We start from the raw sequence: 16,607 nt of genomic DNA, 5'->3' as shown, positions 1-16,607 counted from the left end.
CGCCCAACTGCGACGGCGCCTTGACCCTGCAAATGGGTGCAATCGCCAAATCGACTGCGATCTCAACCATTTGCCAGCTGCCTATTGTCTGTGACAGCCATGTGGCGTGGCTTATCAACTGTTAAATGACTGCTTTGTAATACTGTTTGGTTAACGGTGAGGGCAAGGGATACATTTGGTTTTATGTTTTTGACATTGTTAATGCGTCCCTTTGGTTACCGGCACGACCTTAGTGGGCTAATCAAAAACAGCTTACCTGCCACCATGTTGTTGCCAAATCCTTTGGTGGCAGACAAAACAACAAAGCGCAAGCTAAGCACAACGCCCAGTGACAGCAGCTCGGAAAATATCGCCGGAAACGGAAGCGCGCGATGTACAGTGCGTGCTCAGTTTACGTCCTATAACGACCATCAACACAAAGTGGTCATAAATCAGCAACCAGTTTTGACGGAAATTTAAGCCAACAGCCAAGACCAAAGCAGCCGGGCGGGCCACAACTACTGGACTTGAGATGAGGAAGCCTCAAAATAAAATATATTAAAGACACAAAAGGACTGCAAGAAAAGGTTAAAGTCGATAAGAAGCAAGCAATCAGAGTGGGCATTTTTGGACTTATTTTAAGACTTTCGTGGAATTTGGATTTATAGTAGCGCATTTAGTGAAACGAAAGGAAATGGGCTTTGTAAATAAACAAATCACTAAGCCAATTCAACTAGAAGTTGCCGTGCTTGAGCTCTAGGCACAGATGTGGTTGTTGTGATGTCTACAAATTAGGATTGTGGTGTGGACAAAGGGTAAGCGGAATAAGTTTATAAAATATTAAATAAGTTTAATTAAATTCTTTGATATTTTTGAAGTTGAGTCAGCAAGTGGTTGCTCAATATCGATGTGCAGCAATCGTTGAATAATATACGCAGCTTTCCACAGGCCACAAGTTAATAATGGGCTTCTTGTGGCGCCACAAATAAGAGAGCTCAATAGTGTGCATGCGTGTTAGGGAACACTTAGGCATGAATTTATTGGCTCGAATATGCACAAATCTAAATGAACCCTTTGCCGAACCGTGCCCCAGACACAAGCTAGCACACTCCGAAAAACACGCCAGCACAATTGACACATTTACACTGTCCAATTGGTATTACTTACCTTTGTCCAGGCAAATTCTGAACTGTGATTTAGACGCCTCGCCAGGGGATCAATACGTAGCACTGGAAATCCGTACGGCACACCATAAAAAAAACGGACGATGACGATTTTCGAGCTGAGCAATCAGCGCCTGCAGTGTGTCAGTGCCCACACACACACACGCAGAAGTTGCTGTGCGGCCATTTTGTGCGCTTTGCTTTAGCCTCGGCGCTGGCTTTGGCCTTCCGTGGCAGTTGGCTGCGATAAATGGTAAACGGAAGTGTGCGCAACGATCCGTATCCTGACATTTGCATAAGAGATGAAAAAAAAAAATACATTGCCAAAACGGAAACAAGTTTATTTTCGATATTTTTGGCTGGCGCAGTTCCTTTTCAAGTAGCTGACTAAAATTAAAAAGGCGGGCGTCTTGCAATTTGTGCTCATATGTGCGACTTGTGCGCGACTTGTCACACAGTGAACTGACAACCTGACTGTCAAGTTTAAAGGGCAGGGATAAAGCAACACAGAATTCCGCAATACGCATATATTACGCATGTTTTATGTTGAATTAGGCATACCTAATGTCTGCGGGGGTAGGCGCCCACAGCCCCCCGCCCATTGAGTAAAATGTAGCTACATAAATGTAAAAGCAATCGCGTGGGCCACAGGAATTACGAGACAATATGCCAGTGGGGCGGACAGGGCAGCCATATGCCACCAGCAGCAATTTGTCGTTAAATCAAATCAACGGTACATTAGTCGCATACTCACGCCCAGCCAGTCGTTGGGGCGGACAGTGGGCACAAATAAAATAACCAATTAGTAAATATTCAAAAATATCAAAGGAAAGAATAAAAGCACTTGTCTTTTAGCTAATCAAACGGCAAATACAAATAAAGTTTTAAGACTTTTAGGTTTCTCTAAGTTTCTCTATGCAGAGATTGAAAAAGTTACATTAATAACAAATTTATGTTTCTTCTTGATTGAAAAGAAAAATAGTATTTAATGCTTATGACTGAGTTTTACCAAAGGTAAAGGTAAGGTAAGGTTCTTCACCTAACACCTGCACTTGTTAAAGAGTTTTTGTGCCACTGTGCGTGAACAACACATCTAATGACTAACGAGCAGCAACAAATAAATATGTAAATATATTACACACACACAGCGTATATAGAAAATAATTTGGTAACCTTGCCACATGGCGTTGCTTTGAACTCTGTTCCGACTCGAGCTCCAGCTCTGACTCCGGCTGTTTCATCGACTAGGCACAGAAAATAGGCTAAGGCTTTTGAAAGTTATTTATTTGCATATGAATGTCGGCCGAAATGTGATACAGATACATTGGCTGTATTCCAGGTGGCAATTTGAGAGGCAGGTGTTTTTGCAGAGCACAACAGGGCGCCGCATGGCGGTGTGTATTGAAACAATCTGGTTGTCTTGGTAGGGGGGGCACTTGCCTTGGGATCCCTTGGCTGAGTGCGCTTTAGGCAGCCTTAATGTTAATTGAATTAACTGTTAAAGGCTTAGGGAGAGCGCACGTGCCGCTGTGTTGCGTGCCACAGTTGACACGGGTCAGCGACTCTGACAGCCACGTGCGACCTACAAGAGCTGGGCATCACGCAGTTCCGGGTGCTCCACGGGCTTCACAATAGTAATGCAACGCAGATTCTCAATCTTGCCCAAAATTGTACTCTTCAGCTCCTCGAAAGGATGCCGAAGCCGCACCAACTGCGCATCGTCTCGCCCCTGGAAAAGCGTCTCACCCTGGAAGTCAATATACTTGTGCTTGCGGGCGCACAGCAGCGTGCCCAGCAGCTTGTCGGAGATGTGATTGTATATCTAAAAGGCAATTGGTGTAGCAGACATATATATGTATATAAAACAGATATATAGAAAGATAGAGAGCCCACCTCAAAAAGTACGCCAAATGTGAGGCTAACCTCTGGCGTTCCATCGGCTGCTGTTTTTTCGCCATTTTCATTGATCAGCTCGCACAGCTGCAGTATCTCCTGGAGCGATAGCACCTGTGCCTGTAGCGCCCGCTTCTCGGAAAGACTGCCTGCTGGTGGGGTGCCGTAGAATTCCCTGTGAATGCTACGCTTGGGCATATCGCGCACGCTATAATGGGCAAATGGATTGATGCGCTGCCACTGCTGATGCTCCTCAACTTGCTGGTTGAACAACGTGATGCGCGACGAAACGCTGTTCTCCTGGGATCGGATCACAAATTAGCAGTCGCCCCTATATATATATATCTATATTGTGGTATCCAAACCTACCCCTGTGCTCTCCTTTGCCGTCATTTTATGCCCTTAAAATTTGGTGAACTTTTTTTTTTTCGTTATTAATGAAATAAAAACTGTTGATGTTTTAGTTTCCCCTCTCTCTCCGCCCTAAAAATAAACGCCTGCTATCTATGTCAAATGTGGCGCACAGTTTGCGCAACCGCTGTCCAAACAAATCAACGGCCTATCGACGGGCAACACACTTGACTGCGGGTCAAGTCTAATCCTCATCGATAGCCAGCTGGCTGAGTTAATGGCACGCATTAGCGTTGAAGGGCAACAATTGAAAGGTCAAAAGTTTGTCGCAGCACAGCCCCAATTAATCTGACCAATAGAATAGCCTTAAACTTAAAGCCGTGTCCTGCGGCAAACCATGTGGCAAATACTGCGGAAACTGGCAGCGGACAATGCCATAAATTCTGACCCACAATGGCGCGTTGGCGGGCGGAAGTATTCGAGCTTAGTAGACCAGGAAATACAAAACAAATTCAGAGAGCGACTGTACGCAGCAAGAAAATTAATGAAACAAACCGGCGAAAAACCAAAGAAAAAACATAAAAACCAACTGATAACTATCTTAACTTTGCCGCTACCTAAATGCTCTCACCAATCTGAAGAAACACTTAAGCAATTTGGTCGAACAGCTTAAATACTTAATTAAGTATACCTTCAGTTCAGCTTAATTGGATTTCTTTGCCTGGGTAGGGTGTAGGAATGCGAGTATAACATATTTGTAAAAAAGATTCAAAGCTGAGTGCGATAGGGATATGCAAGATTATGGATATAATATAAAAAAGTATAATTCAAGTATTAATTTAAAAAAAGAAAATTTGTAAGGATTATATTTTGGTATTTTTTCCAATACCAAGCAACACTTAAATCATTGCAGCGCTAAAATTTAAATCTTTTGGAAACTTGGCAATACAAAAACATTAGCGGAAGCTTTATTTAAACACGTATACACAAAAGTTGCCTTAATTGGTAAAAAGAAATATAATAGCACGAAATAGAAATCGAAATAAATCAAACGTATTTTGAATTAAATTCAATGTTGAATTCGCTTTCCTACTTCATTAAAATGGAAACCTAATATAAAACCTAAAATAAAATAATTGAAATGATGTTGCTGTATTAAATATGCCAAACGAAACTAGTTTTTTGTATTAATTATTATTTTGTTCGTCAACTGTGTAATCAAATCCTTTGGGTTTGGGGCGCAAAAAAGTGCGCATAAAATTATTGTATTTATTTAAATATGCATTTTTTATCTCACTCTGAATTTACTCTTTACATTTTATGTCCAGTAAATGGATTTCCTTTAATGCTGATTGCAAATTCAATTGAATGGAATGAAGCTAGTTGCAGCCTTTTTTTTTATCAATTGAATGGTTTTTCTGTATGCCTTGTGGGAATTATTTCAAACGTCAACTTTAATGAGTTCCATTTATATTTGTAGTCTGTGTAAACAGTTCTCATACTTTGCCTTTGCCTCTACCTATTTTTTCCATTTGCCCCTTTACAGGCAACTTGAACTTTAAATAGTTTTTGCCGCTGAGCTGCTTACACGACCCGAGGCTTATCGTGTCCCTCGCCTTCTCCTTTCTACTGCCAGCATTTACACATTCTTAATCCCGCAAATTTATGCACAACTGGACAGCACTGCACCTTTAGGGTGACCATTCGTTCAGGCGTTTAATTGCTCAGTGGGCAGCTTTGCGGATTTGACATAGTTGGCATTCCCTCGGGATAGGGTATTTGAAGCGTTGCTCGACAGACAACTGGCGGATTTGGTGAGACGGCCAAACAAATAGGGGGAAATGCGGAAATGGGGAAATGGCGCCACTTCCGCTTAGCAATAAACATTAATGCGCAATTAAAGCTGGTGTCTGGCATTTGCTGCTACGGGGCTTAGGGCGGGTGTGTCTGCATTTGATTTCCAGCACTTGGGTGTGATTAACTCTTGGCGCCCAGTATTAGCTTTTAGTTATTTATGGGCAACGCTTCGATACGCCACGGCATTCATACGCTGTGCAGCAATTTTAATGCAAACTGTCTGTTGACTTTGATGTTTTGTATACCTTGCCATTTAGCGGAAGTAGCAGAGAATTGAGTTTAATTTAACAGTTGCCATGGCTGCATTTACTTGGCATTAATATTTAAGTTTACCATTTAGATGTTTTTAATTACAGTTTACTGTGAGTTGTTCAGAGACATGGACAACTGCCTCTGCTGAGATTAAAGCAATTCGCGTAACAGTTGCCGAACGCTGACGTCCTGCATTTAAGCCTCTTTGTCAAGTGTGTCTGCAGCTTGTTTGCGCTTTCCAACAAGATTTAGTTACAATTTTTTCCGCCTTCCGTTGTTCCAGCTTGGCACAGGAGTGGAAGTCCTGTTAGAGATGCAGTACTCTCAGTCCCTGAACGAGTCTGCGTTTCAGTCCCAGCTGTGTCAACCCGAGCTCCATGCCACTTCTTCTTTTCAACTGCAACTTATGCTTAAATTTGTTTCATGTTTGTAAAAAAAAAGAAACGAAAAAAAAAAACGCTGCATAATTCAATTTCGAAGGAGAATGCCTTAGCAGTTCATTTGGTTGATAGAGGGTTAATGGTTGGGGAGGCGCTGCGGTATCGCAGTCGAGTGATTTTTATGTGCGCTTGGCAATCGAAGCACGTTCCTCCATAAATTGTTTGTGCAGCTCAGATAGGGTGCGTCTGAATTGGATATTGGATTTTCGAATTGCTGCTTAATTCGCAAAACAGAGCGACACATTTGTTTTGCGAGTGCGTCTGTGTGGTTAACACCTGCTTGCACAGCGTCTAAGTCGAACTATTGACTTTAAAGTCCAATATAAAAATAACTAGACTCGCCGAGAACTTAGCTTAAGTGTATTATTGATAACCTTGGCAGCCGAGACAAGATTTATTTTGGTGACATTGTCTTGTCTGGCCACGTCGAATTTTGATAAATGAACGCACATTCACATTTTGCATATTGGCCAGCCCAACAGTTTGGTTCCCTGCGTTCAGCAGTTCAACGTTTTATGGTTAACAGCTGCCAGTTGCACTTTTTGTTTTTTTTTTCTTAGCTCCATTTGGCGGCTGGCCCCAATGACAAACATCTAATGTGCGCTGTCCACTGAACATAAAAAGAATCAAATCAGGATCCCATGACGATGACCCCGAAACCGAAAAACCAAATAAAACCTGCAGCGAAGGCTAAAGAGAAAAAATGAAATATATATAAAATTAGCTAACGATTCACAGCAAACAAGAATTTTTTACAGTACCGCACGCGTGAATAGTTCCATTTAATAAATACCCTTACCAAAAGGGTATTTGCAGTCTAGGTGACAATTCTGTTGAATATGTCGTCGATCGATAAAATTGTCGGTTGTCTAAGGTTCCTTGTCATTAAGTTCGGTTCGTGAAGCTCGTTTGCTTGGTTCAAACTCTGGCATCGTGTATTCAATATAAGGTAACGATTAAATACATAAGATGTGTCATATATTGGTTCGCTTAGCTAAAATCAATGCGGGAGACCCAAGCTCTTAAAATATTAATGCGAACTAGGAAAATTTAAAATGGATGTAATTCGGTTTGGGTTTCAGTTTGGTTGTATTTTAGGCTTATAGATTGGTTCTTGGCATAAGATAAAGGAAAATTACTAGATAATTCTTTGGCTTAGAGCTTTTCAAACTCTCCCTTGCTAGAGATTTTCTTTAAATGTGGCTCTACAAGCTGAAGCAAAACAAAATGGGACAAGTAAATTCAATAGCTTACTGGGGATGGACATTTTTATTATGTTAGCTATAAACAGTTACAGAATGTGTATTAAGGGCAGGGTATTAAATCTTCGACAAGCGGAAAAATAAACGATATCAGTTTCGTTCTTTATTTGCAATTGACACAAAATGGCGGTTGCTCCGAAAAGTATGCAACAGCAGGCACATATTTCACACAGGCACACACACACACGTTTGCACAGATGATGTGTGTGAAAAATGGTTGAATGTTGCTTGTCCATTGATTTGATTGACACTTTTATTGACACAATGTTTCGTTTGTTTTTATTGTTGTTGTTGTTGTTGTTGTTGTTGCTGTAGCTGTCAAGAGTTTTATGACCTGAGCTTTTAAGCCAATGTTCTGGTGTAGACCGTAAAGATTGTACAATTCGGTTGTGTTTATTCGAATATTTTTGGGCCATGTTTTATTTATTGCACACACAAATTGAAAGGTTACAATTTTTTTGTCTGTTTTGCTTTGAATGGCTAGCTTAAAATAAATATTTTTGATTTTTTAATAATGATATTTGAATTTCTTATTATGCTGCTGACCAGTAAAGAACATTTCATTAAACAAATCTATGCGTGTTGCATACTAATAACAACTGATGTAAATCGCATTTCGCTAACAAACTAATAAGTATTTTTTAATGCTAATTAAGTGTGCGCCTAATTAATATAAATGCAAGTAAAACAAATAAGTTTTATTGAATGCAAATAGTCTGCAACTAATTGCAAACAGCTTTCGCCTATAAAATGTAATGTAAAAACCGCAAACTAAATTGTTTTATGCACAACTTTTTAAAGCGAATTTTAAACGATTTGAATAGAATATAATTTCAAACTCTAAATTGTCTGTTGACCATTTTAATTGGTAACTGAAGTGCTGTGGTGTGCAGAGCAGATAATTAAATTTGTGTTGCCCGTAAAGTGGCTGCAATGAAATATCATGACATTCGCATTCTCTCATCTCGCGGAGCACTCTACCCCCCTTTTTTTTTTATTTAATGCCTGTCCATAACAATAAGGCCAAACGCACTCGTAAAGTATGACATTTGTGGCCCATTGCGGCCAGCTTAGAAGGCATTCGTACAATCGTTGGGTAATTAATCAGGCTTCATTTTCACTTAATCGCGACCATGATTTGCACGCAACTGCTGCTATGGAATGTATACGGAATTTTCTCTTATTTAATTCGCATTTTCGTTATGTTTATTTTTTCTGTGTGGTAGAAGGGGGGGATGGTTGGGTGGGCACACAGCATGTGGCAAGCCATGCGCCAAATTATTGCCGCGTCCTTGGTCAGCTGCGTCCAATAATAATAATAAAAAATAAAAGGAAAAATAATACCAATTTAAATATGCATAACATGGCGACCATTCGCCGCTTGGCTTTGTTAGTTCTGTTGTTCGGCTTGTTCCTGATGCCACTTAATTACCTATTTAAATTCCAACTGCGCCCAGCTCAATGGCCACGGCCCCAGGAACGAATCTTTGATGATTGCGCCATGTTGTGCAGCGCCAGTCGTAAAGTTATTCAATTCTCTTGCAAATGAATGATAAGTTGTGAATGAAAAAGCCAATGTTATATCCAGACTTCCATTCATACATATACACGCCCAGCACAGCATAGATTATATTGTACTATTTTGTATGGGGTACTACAAAACAGCAAAAATAAAGCTGAAACATATATTTTTGCGCATAAAGACTCCCAAAACCAAACGCACGTTGAATGTGATTTATTTATTTAATTTTGTTTATTATTATTGCCCAAACATTTACTCTGCAGATTTTTTATTCTTATTTTGAATAGATTTTAATTACAAAATAATTGTATACAATTTTCCAAGCTGTAAATCAATGTGAGAAAATATTTTCCTTTTGCACAATACAAATAGCTTATGTTTAATAATTAAGTAAATGTATTCATTTAAAAAATACCATTTGTTGTGCTTTCAAATATTGGTAGATGATTTTTTATTTTTCTGTGCGCTAGTTCAAATCATTTGACTTTGTTTAAAATTTTGCATACACTTGTTTAGTTATAAATAAATTAATAATATTTCATAGCCATGTGGTTAGAAGGTCAGCTGCGTCCGTCCTAGACGCTAGTCCTCTTGCCAGCGCATATTAAATTCAATAAATAATTTTCAGCTTATACAGTAAAGGCTTTATAGAAATTTCTAAAATTCCTTTGAAATATACGAGTTTGTATGCACTTCCATCAAAATTGATCCATTGATTCTCATAATAAATAAAGTGTATATAGAATAATCCATTTTAGCTTTACCGTAGAGACTCGAACTCTATATAAATATATTTTTATTTTTTCTTTTTTTGACTTTGTTGGCATTGTATGCAATAATCCAAGAGTTTTATTCCCGCGGCATTACATGGTCTGGTGTGTTGATTTATTAAAGCCTTGGCTGTGGCGCACATATTTTTATTATATTTTTTTTTGTTCTGCCCACGCTTTTGGGAATCCAGTTGCCTTTGCCTACAATTATGTGACTCCTACTGCTGCTCTCCTCAGTCTGCCAGCACATTGTTTCCACGCAAATTTATGCTAATTGTTAGCCATTTTTTGATGCTATAAATAGTCAAAGTTAAAGGGTTTAGCTCTTTTGATTAGCTGCCTTGAATTTCATTTACCTAAATTAATTAGCCATGCCTTTAAATTAAATAAAATTAATCAGCTTAAAAGTCCGGGGGCTGAATAAAATGCCTGTAAGATTTGTTTTGCAGACGCTGTTGGTTTGTTGACTCCTGATGTTGTCGATGTTGTGGATGTTGTTCGTGTTGTGCACATTACGTATACGCAATATATTTTGAACACATCAATTGCAGCGCTATCAACTGTTAACAATAGCAAAAGTTTTGAGTGTTTTTGCTGGCTATGTAAAGTGGGTGTTTCATAGCCAAACACAGACACACACCCAAGCACACACACCCACCCAGTAAGGACGATTAACAATGGCGTGCTGGCAAGCGTAACATGTTTGCTAGAATTTCTTGGCTAAAACTTTGGTCAGCATACGACATGATGACGTGGCCGTTGTTGTTGCTACAAAAATCTTTTACACACACACACACACACACACTCACACACATACGTACATATATATACATGCTGAAAGCCCTTGAAGGTCAACACACTAAAGTTGCGACGCCCCAAGTTTATATAAGTTGCCTTCAGCAGTGGCTTCAGTCATTTGTGCGCGTCATTGTTCTCCCGAGACTCGGCAGCCGATGACGGCGACTTGTGGTTATAAAACTATAACAATGCGAACGCAAAAACCCGTCCTGTCTCGCACTCAGCACAAGGGCTGCATCTGTTGTGCAGCGCAATGACTAAATTACATTTATGCTGCAGCTGTAATCCATTCGAAGGCGACAGGCGACAGTTGATCGAAAAGGGGTGGGGTAAGGCGTTGGCATATGACAAAGCGACATAAAGCTGACAGCGCGAAATCCAAGACGTCGAAGTCTTGGCTGGAACAGTAACGGAAACCCTTAGCCAAACACTAAATGTAATTACAACCATGAAATACAGGGCACTTGACCCAGTTCCACTTAAGTTCGCTGTTGACTTCACCGAGGGCTGGCAATTACTTTCGCACGTTTGGCCAACAAAGGCTTCGGCCAACTGGGAAAAAGGTTGCGCCTTTGTGAGAAATCCCGTTTCTGTTCTGGCCAATGAAAATTATTGCATGGCTTGCAATATTCTCTGGCTCCGACCATGTCTGGCATAAAAAGAGGTCAATGTATGTTTTTTGTTGTTTATCTGCGACGCCTGCAACTCCGCCGCCCATTTTGTTGCTCGTAAAATGCGTAAGCATACGAGGGCCATTTCCACGCGTTAGTCGCCATAAGAGCTGGCTGCCTTGGAACAGCCTCTGCTCCTTCTGTCACACATTCATAGCTCTAAATATAAATTTACGCTGCGTACGCGGGTGTGGAACGCCTCAAGTCATCATAACTTCTGCTCCAGGCGAGGCAACTTCTAGTGTCCTTTCCTTTCCCTCCACCACACAGCCAATACACAGAGTCCCAGTGTCCATAAATCAAATGTCGCTTTGAAGTTGCATATTGCTTGCTCGTTGCTAAGGACATAAGAAGATAAATGAAACTATGTATATCCTGATAGGCGAGGGCAAAACAAAAAGCCACAAAAACAAAAAAAAAACCTAAAACAACAGAGTACATACTGCGCCGCGAGCGGTAAATGCGAAAATACAGAATAGGCATGCCAAACGAAATGTGGTTTAATTTGAATACCCTGTATTCAGTTGTTTTGAATTTGTTGTCTACGTTTTATGGAATAGTCTGTAGTCATCTATGTCTATTTTTAATGATCAGTGTTATGTAACATATTAAGTAATATCGCGATTCTCATGAATTCTAGTAAGTCTTATTTAAACTGCAGTCTATATCTTTCTTATTTATTTCTCTATCTCTCTCCCAGTCCCTCTCTCTCTTTCTTTCTCTCTCTCTCTCTCTCTCTCTCTCTCTCACCCTCTCACTCATTTTGTCCTCATATGTTAACGCGCTGCGCTCTCTTTCTTTCTTTTGTATTTTCTCTGATGTGCTCATAAAAAAGACCGACTTCTTTGAACTATGCATTGGAGTTTGTGGGTTAGTATGTATATATATATATTTATATAAATACGAATATATGTCAAGGCAATGCAGACATTTGCCTGACTTACTTCCCAGTATTTATATTATTTACCAGTCCCTTATTAAATCAATACTCTGCAAGTTCCTGTTATTAGTTCCTTTCCAACTTTGAACGAACTTTATTGTGTCTTGCTTATATGGATACAAAATTACCTTCAATCTTATTGTGATTTCCGTTAATGTAAACAAAATTATAGCTCCTTGTATAGTAATATATTCTTTGACTTCATTTTTGTTCATTTAATTCGTATCATATTGATTTAAGTCACATTTCTTTTAAAGAGCTAACCATTGCTGAAACTTTCATTTACTTTGATTATTTGTATTTTTCTTAATGAATTGATTATGATATATACGATTTTTATTACAAATTTCAAGATGTCTTAAATGTAAAGCTATGCTTGAATTTTTATAAGTATTTAAAGCGGTGTACCATAGTCTTTAGTTGGATTTAATCTACCCCATCTTTACTTTACGATTTTACTGGGTATCACAAATTGCTGTTACAACTTCATGTGTACTAGAGCTCGAATCTGTGGGTATATATACTATATATGGAAATTCTACAAAGGTTGACATTTCTCGTTACACGCTATTTGCTCTGGCGTACAGTTCACTTTTTAGGTTTCGACTGAGGCCTGGAAAATGACTCCGCGAAATTTGAATGGAGCGAAATGTTGAACTTTTTGGCGCCGATTCGTGTCCCCCAGTTAACCCAGCTTGAAATTCGCAGCTCTTTATGCAGTCAGGGTCGAGTGGGTTTTGGGTGTTTGTTTTTTTGCACGAAGCTTTAAACGTGACACAGATCATATGCAAAATTCGTTTGGTAAATGCAAATTTAATGCATAAATTTCACATCCAAATGGCTGGCGATAAGCGGGCAGCTCATAATTTGCGCTGCGCTGTGCCCGTTATAAGGCAATCAAAGTGGCGGCCGACTGGCACATCAGCTGTAAATTAAATTAACACCGGCACCCCCCCCATCCATTTCTCCTTCAACGACGAAACAGCGAGCATTAACTGAATTTGTGAGCAGACCCAAACATTCTTCACATCCTTATGGAGGGCACGGCACTGTCAGTTTATTCCTTTTCCGCTTGCGTGCGCAACACCCAAATAAAAATGGCAAGCTGGGTGATAAGTCAGGAAGGGGGCGTGACTGGGAATATGTTGGGCCACGGAATGAGAATAAAAGTGTAGCGTACAATAAGCAAACTCTAAACACGTATACGACATGTGCGACATGCACAATAGATACAGCTCAAATGTGACTATGCCGTGTGTACTCACATCTCTGTGTGTCTGTGTGTGTGTGTGTGTGTGTCACAGTTGACTCTGCTGCTTGTTGTAGCTCAAGTTAATTGCCCCGGTCCTTTGAGCTGCAGTGAGTTAATCGTCAGCGTGGTAAACGCTCCATAGCTGCCCATGCTGCTATGCTCTTCCGCTTTTCAGTTCTTCTATTGTATAGATAAGTCACGGCACGTGATAGAGAGCGCATTGTCCTGCCCACAATCTGGCAATACCGCAACGTCACAACATAATCACACACACACACATACACCTGCCATGTTAATGAAGATTACTCTTAGCTTCTAGGTAAACAAGTATTGAATATACATAATCTCAACATGATGCACACAACAAGTGTCTTGGGAACATGGACTGCTTGTCGACATTTATGCTTTTGGCAACATTTACATACTTCGGCTACATTTGCTTCCGTGCAACATTTAATGAGTCTCAACAACTTTTGTGCCTCGTCAACATGTTTGTTTGTGTACTTGGCAACTTTTGTGACTAAGCACGTGAGACATTTGCTGCGGCTGCCAAGTTGGCTCTTAAATGATTTATTTCACTTGCCCTATACTCTGTTAACAAAGGGAGATAGTGTATATGGGTTTTTAACGAGGCTACAGCATAAATACTGGTCTATCGGATAAGTTTTAGGGCTTATTTAATTGTAGAAGGCAAATGTAAAAGTCCTTTGTGAACCTCCACTGTGTCATCAGTGTACTTAAAGTTTTATTTTTGTATGGAATGGATTTTCATCTCTTTTAACTATAGAAGTTTTTACATATCCGACAGCTAGTGTGGAAATAAAAATAAGGGAAGGAGGAATGTATGAATATACTTTGAACACAAATTTTATGTATGCACAGTGCCTCAAAACAATATCATATTGAACAGAAACTTTGCTAAGTCTGTAATAAAAACGGTACTCAATAAGAAGTTTTAGAAATGGTCGCTTTAGTTGTAACGCGATTAATTTTTATCATTATAGCTGCTTAAATTCGACTTAATTCCAGGTCAATGGATAGTCGTTTGTTTCATTATCCCTCACGTTTCTTTTTTGGCTTCTTTCACAGACAGAGAAATATCAACATTTTGTCTGCTGGCGCTTTGCCATGCAGAAAATAAACATACGTACGTACGATAACAAAATAAATCGGTAAATATTGAACAAAAAATATTTATTCAATCTGTAACTCGATATTATTATATTTCATTGAGCGATTTCCTGTCTTGTCGTCTGCAGCAATTTGGGTTTGTTTTTGCGTGTGTGTTTCCTTTATTTCCGCTGCGTTTTGTTAATTTAATAAATAATTATTTGCGATTAGTTCGCTTTTATGCTATTTGTGGTTGAATTCTATTTGCCTATTGCCTGCATGTAACGTTTATTTGACAGCATTTGCTGTGGCAGCACAATAGCATCTATAGCTAAACAATCATGCGAATCGTTTGAAACGCAGTGTTAAATTATTTATTTCATTTTTTCATATGCACGCGCTCATAAATGGCATATAAATTGAATAAATGTTTGCCGTCTGGTCTTGTTTTTGTTTTTGCCATTGTTTTGTCAGCTTCGAGCCATATCAATTAAATTAAATGCTATCTAAATGTCAGCTGTGTAAAATTGGGCTCCGAGTGTTGGGTGCTAAGTGCGTGTGCAGACATTTTGACTTGAATTGCTCATAAATTTGATGTTAATTGCATAAGGACATGCCTGCCAGCACCTGCCAGCTGCAAGGCACGCGTGTAATTTTGGATTTTGCTTCTTGCTTCAATTGTCACTTAAAGCGTCAGCGACAGCGACAGCGGCTGCTATTAAATTGCAAAACAACTTGCCGTAACGTCTGTTTAGGGCGCACAGAACTATGCAATGATTTCCGTGCTACGTTTATTGAACCCGCGCAGCGGGGCAAAGTTCTTGTAAATGGCGTTCAACTTGTTGCCAAGTAACTAAATTATGCTGCGCTGGGCGTGTGTGTGGTTAATATGCTGCAGCCAATTTGGGGCGTGCAATTAACATAATTTGCGGACAAGCGTCTGGCGATGCAGCACAGGCAGCACGGCCAGCAGAGTTAGCGCCACGTGCGGCGCATGTACAGGCAATTAATTTTGGGGGCAGTGTCATAATAAGCATTTAATTAATGTGCTCTCAACAGCCCCATACACACTTGGCCAAATAAATGACCACACTGATTTCCATATTAATTGGCATTTGCTTTGAGCTTGAACGTTCAATTTGCCTTCAATTCGTGATGCAAAGATTGCGCATACGCCGCATCGCCATCGAAGACAGCCAAGCATAACGTGAATTTGCTAAAAATCATGAAAATGTGGTTTGCGGTCTGTTTGGCGCGAATCTGTGGCTTTGGCAGCCGCAAATTGAAGACTGCGCTAAGGCGTCAAGTGTTCAAATTGCCAAAAACAAAGCAAACACCAACTGCCGAACACACATAAATCAGCCGAGGCAAAGGCACAAAAGTTTTGCGTAGCCGCCACAGATTTTAGTGGCAACACCCTCACCCCCCCCTTGCATGACCCCTTCGCTAATGAGGCATAGAAACGTGCATGCAAGCGCTTGAGGCAAATTAATATTCAATTATGGGCAAACGTATTGATTTAATGCGCATTGCCAGGCTATATGCATTCGCCGTGTTATCGAAACTTAACTTATGTGGCAGATCAAGTGGCAACCGACAGCAGCTCAGCTCATCAAAGAAGCCGAGCACGTTATGACTTGGTTATTATGTACCACAGGTCGTATGCGTTATGAACTGCCAGCAGGCGCTTAACTCGTACAAAACTATGGCGCCAGCCTGCCTAGGCCTGGGCGGATGGTGAGATGGACAGACCGGACCTTATTCATTTTGAATAATTTAATGAGTGTGCGTTATATAAAATCCAAATGTGCGACCGCACATTTATCATACACACACACACACACACACACACACAGCAGTCACACACACACACACATGTTGCTCTGGTCCTTTACCTTAGCTGCTTGCCCCAACGCTGCGGTGTCTCTGCCCTGCTGATGCTGCGGCTCTTTAATGCGTTTTTAATTGTTGCCACATTGTCGTCGTCTAGAGGAAGTGTTGTTTTAATGACTTGCAGTGGCAGCCAGCGCCATTTCCTTGCTCCACTGTGAGCATTTCGTATGTTTTAAATGGCCCTCATTAAAGTTCGGAAAAGAAAGCCTCATGAAATACTCGTGTCATACATCAACTGTAAATTACCAGCGAAATTAAGCCAAAAAAAAAAGACAAGAAAGAAACTTGTTGCAGACGGCAGCTACCGACTGGGCTATGCTGTGTACTCCTCGGGTTGAAGATAGAGCGTAGCAGGAATATTTGTGGTTACATAGTTAAGAAGTCGAAGCCAAGTTATAAGCCGCGGCTTTGAAACTACGGTTAATATATGGGCGTGGCAAAAATGTCTTTGCAC

The 16,607-nt window shown here is 40.2% G+C and overlaps 1 protein-coding gene and 1 long non-coding RNA gene across 2 annotated transcripts in view; one reads left to right on the top strand and one right to left on the bottom strand.

Annotated features, from left to right (window-relative positions):
- Positions 1-16,607, top strand: part of LOC138911148 (uncharacterized) — a 63,499-nt gene that overhangs the window by 32,088 nt on the left and 14,804 nt on the right. The window lies entirely within an intron of this gene.
- On the bottom strand, positions 2,401-3,535 carry LOC6623095 (actin-binding Rho-activating protein). The gene is made up of 3 exons (XM_002047707.4): positions 3,405-3,535; positions 3,036-3,335; positions 2,401-2,964 (listed from the first exon to the last, which is right to left on the bottom strand). Exons 1-3 carry the CDS (start codon positions 3,426-3,428, stop codon positions 2,725-2,727), a joined length of 564 nt encoding a protein of 187 aa, XP_002047743.1. The 5' UTR covers positions 3,429-3,535; the 3' UTR covers positions 2,401-2,724.

This window comes from Drosophila virilis, chromosome 3 (assembly GCF_030788295.1).
Source record: "Drosophila virilis strain 15010-1051.87 chromosome 3, Dvir_AGI_RSII-ME, whole genome shotgun sequence".
In the NCBI taxonomy this organism is placed as follows: domain Eukaryota; kingdom Metazoa; phylum Arthropoda; class Insecta; order Diptera; family Drosophilidae; genus Drosophila; species Drosophila virilis.
The sequence above is the reverse complement of the archived record's forward strand: the minus strand, read 5'-3'. Positions and strand labels throughout refer to the sequence as shown.

Excerpts from the sequence above, each read along its gene's own strand:
- LOC6623095 (XM_002047707.4), bottom strand. The coding sequence starts at position 3,428 with ATGACGGCAAAGGAGAGCACAGGG. Across the intron at positions 3,336-3,404 it reads CGGCAAAGGAGAGCACAGGG|GAGAACAGCGTTTCGTCGCG; the intron begins GTAGGTTTGGAT and ends ATCCGATCCCAG. Across the intron at positions 2,965-3,035 it reads CATTTGGCGTACTTTTTGAG|ATATACAATCACATCTCCGA; the intron begins GTGGGCTCTCTA and ends ATTGCCTTTTAG.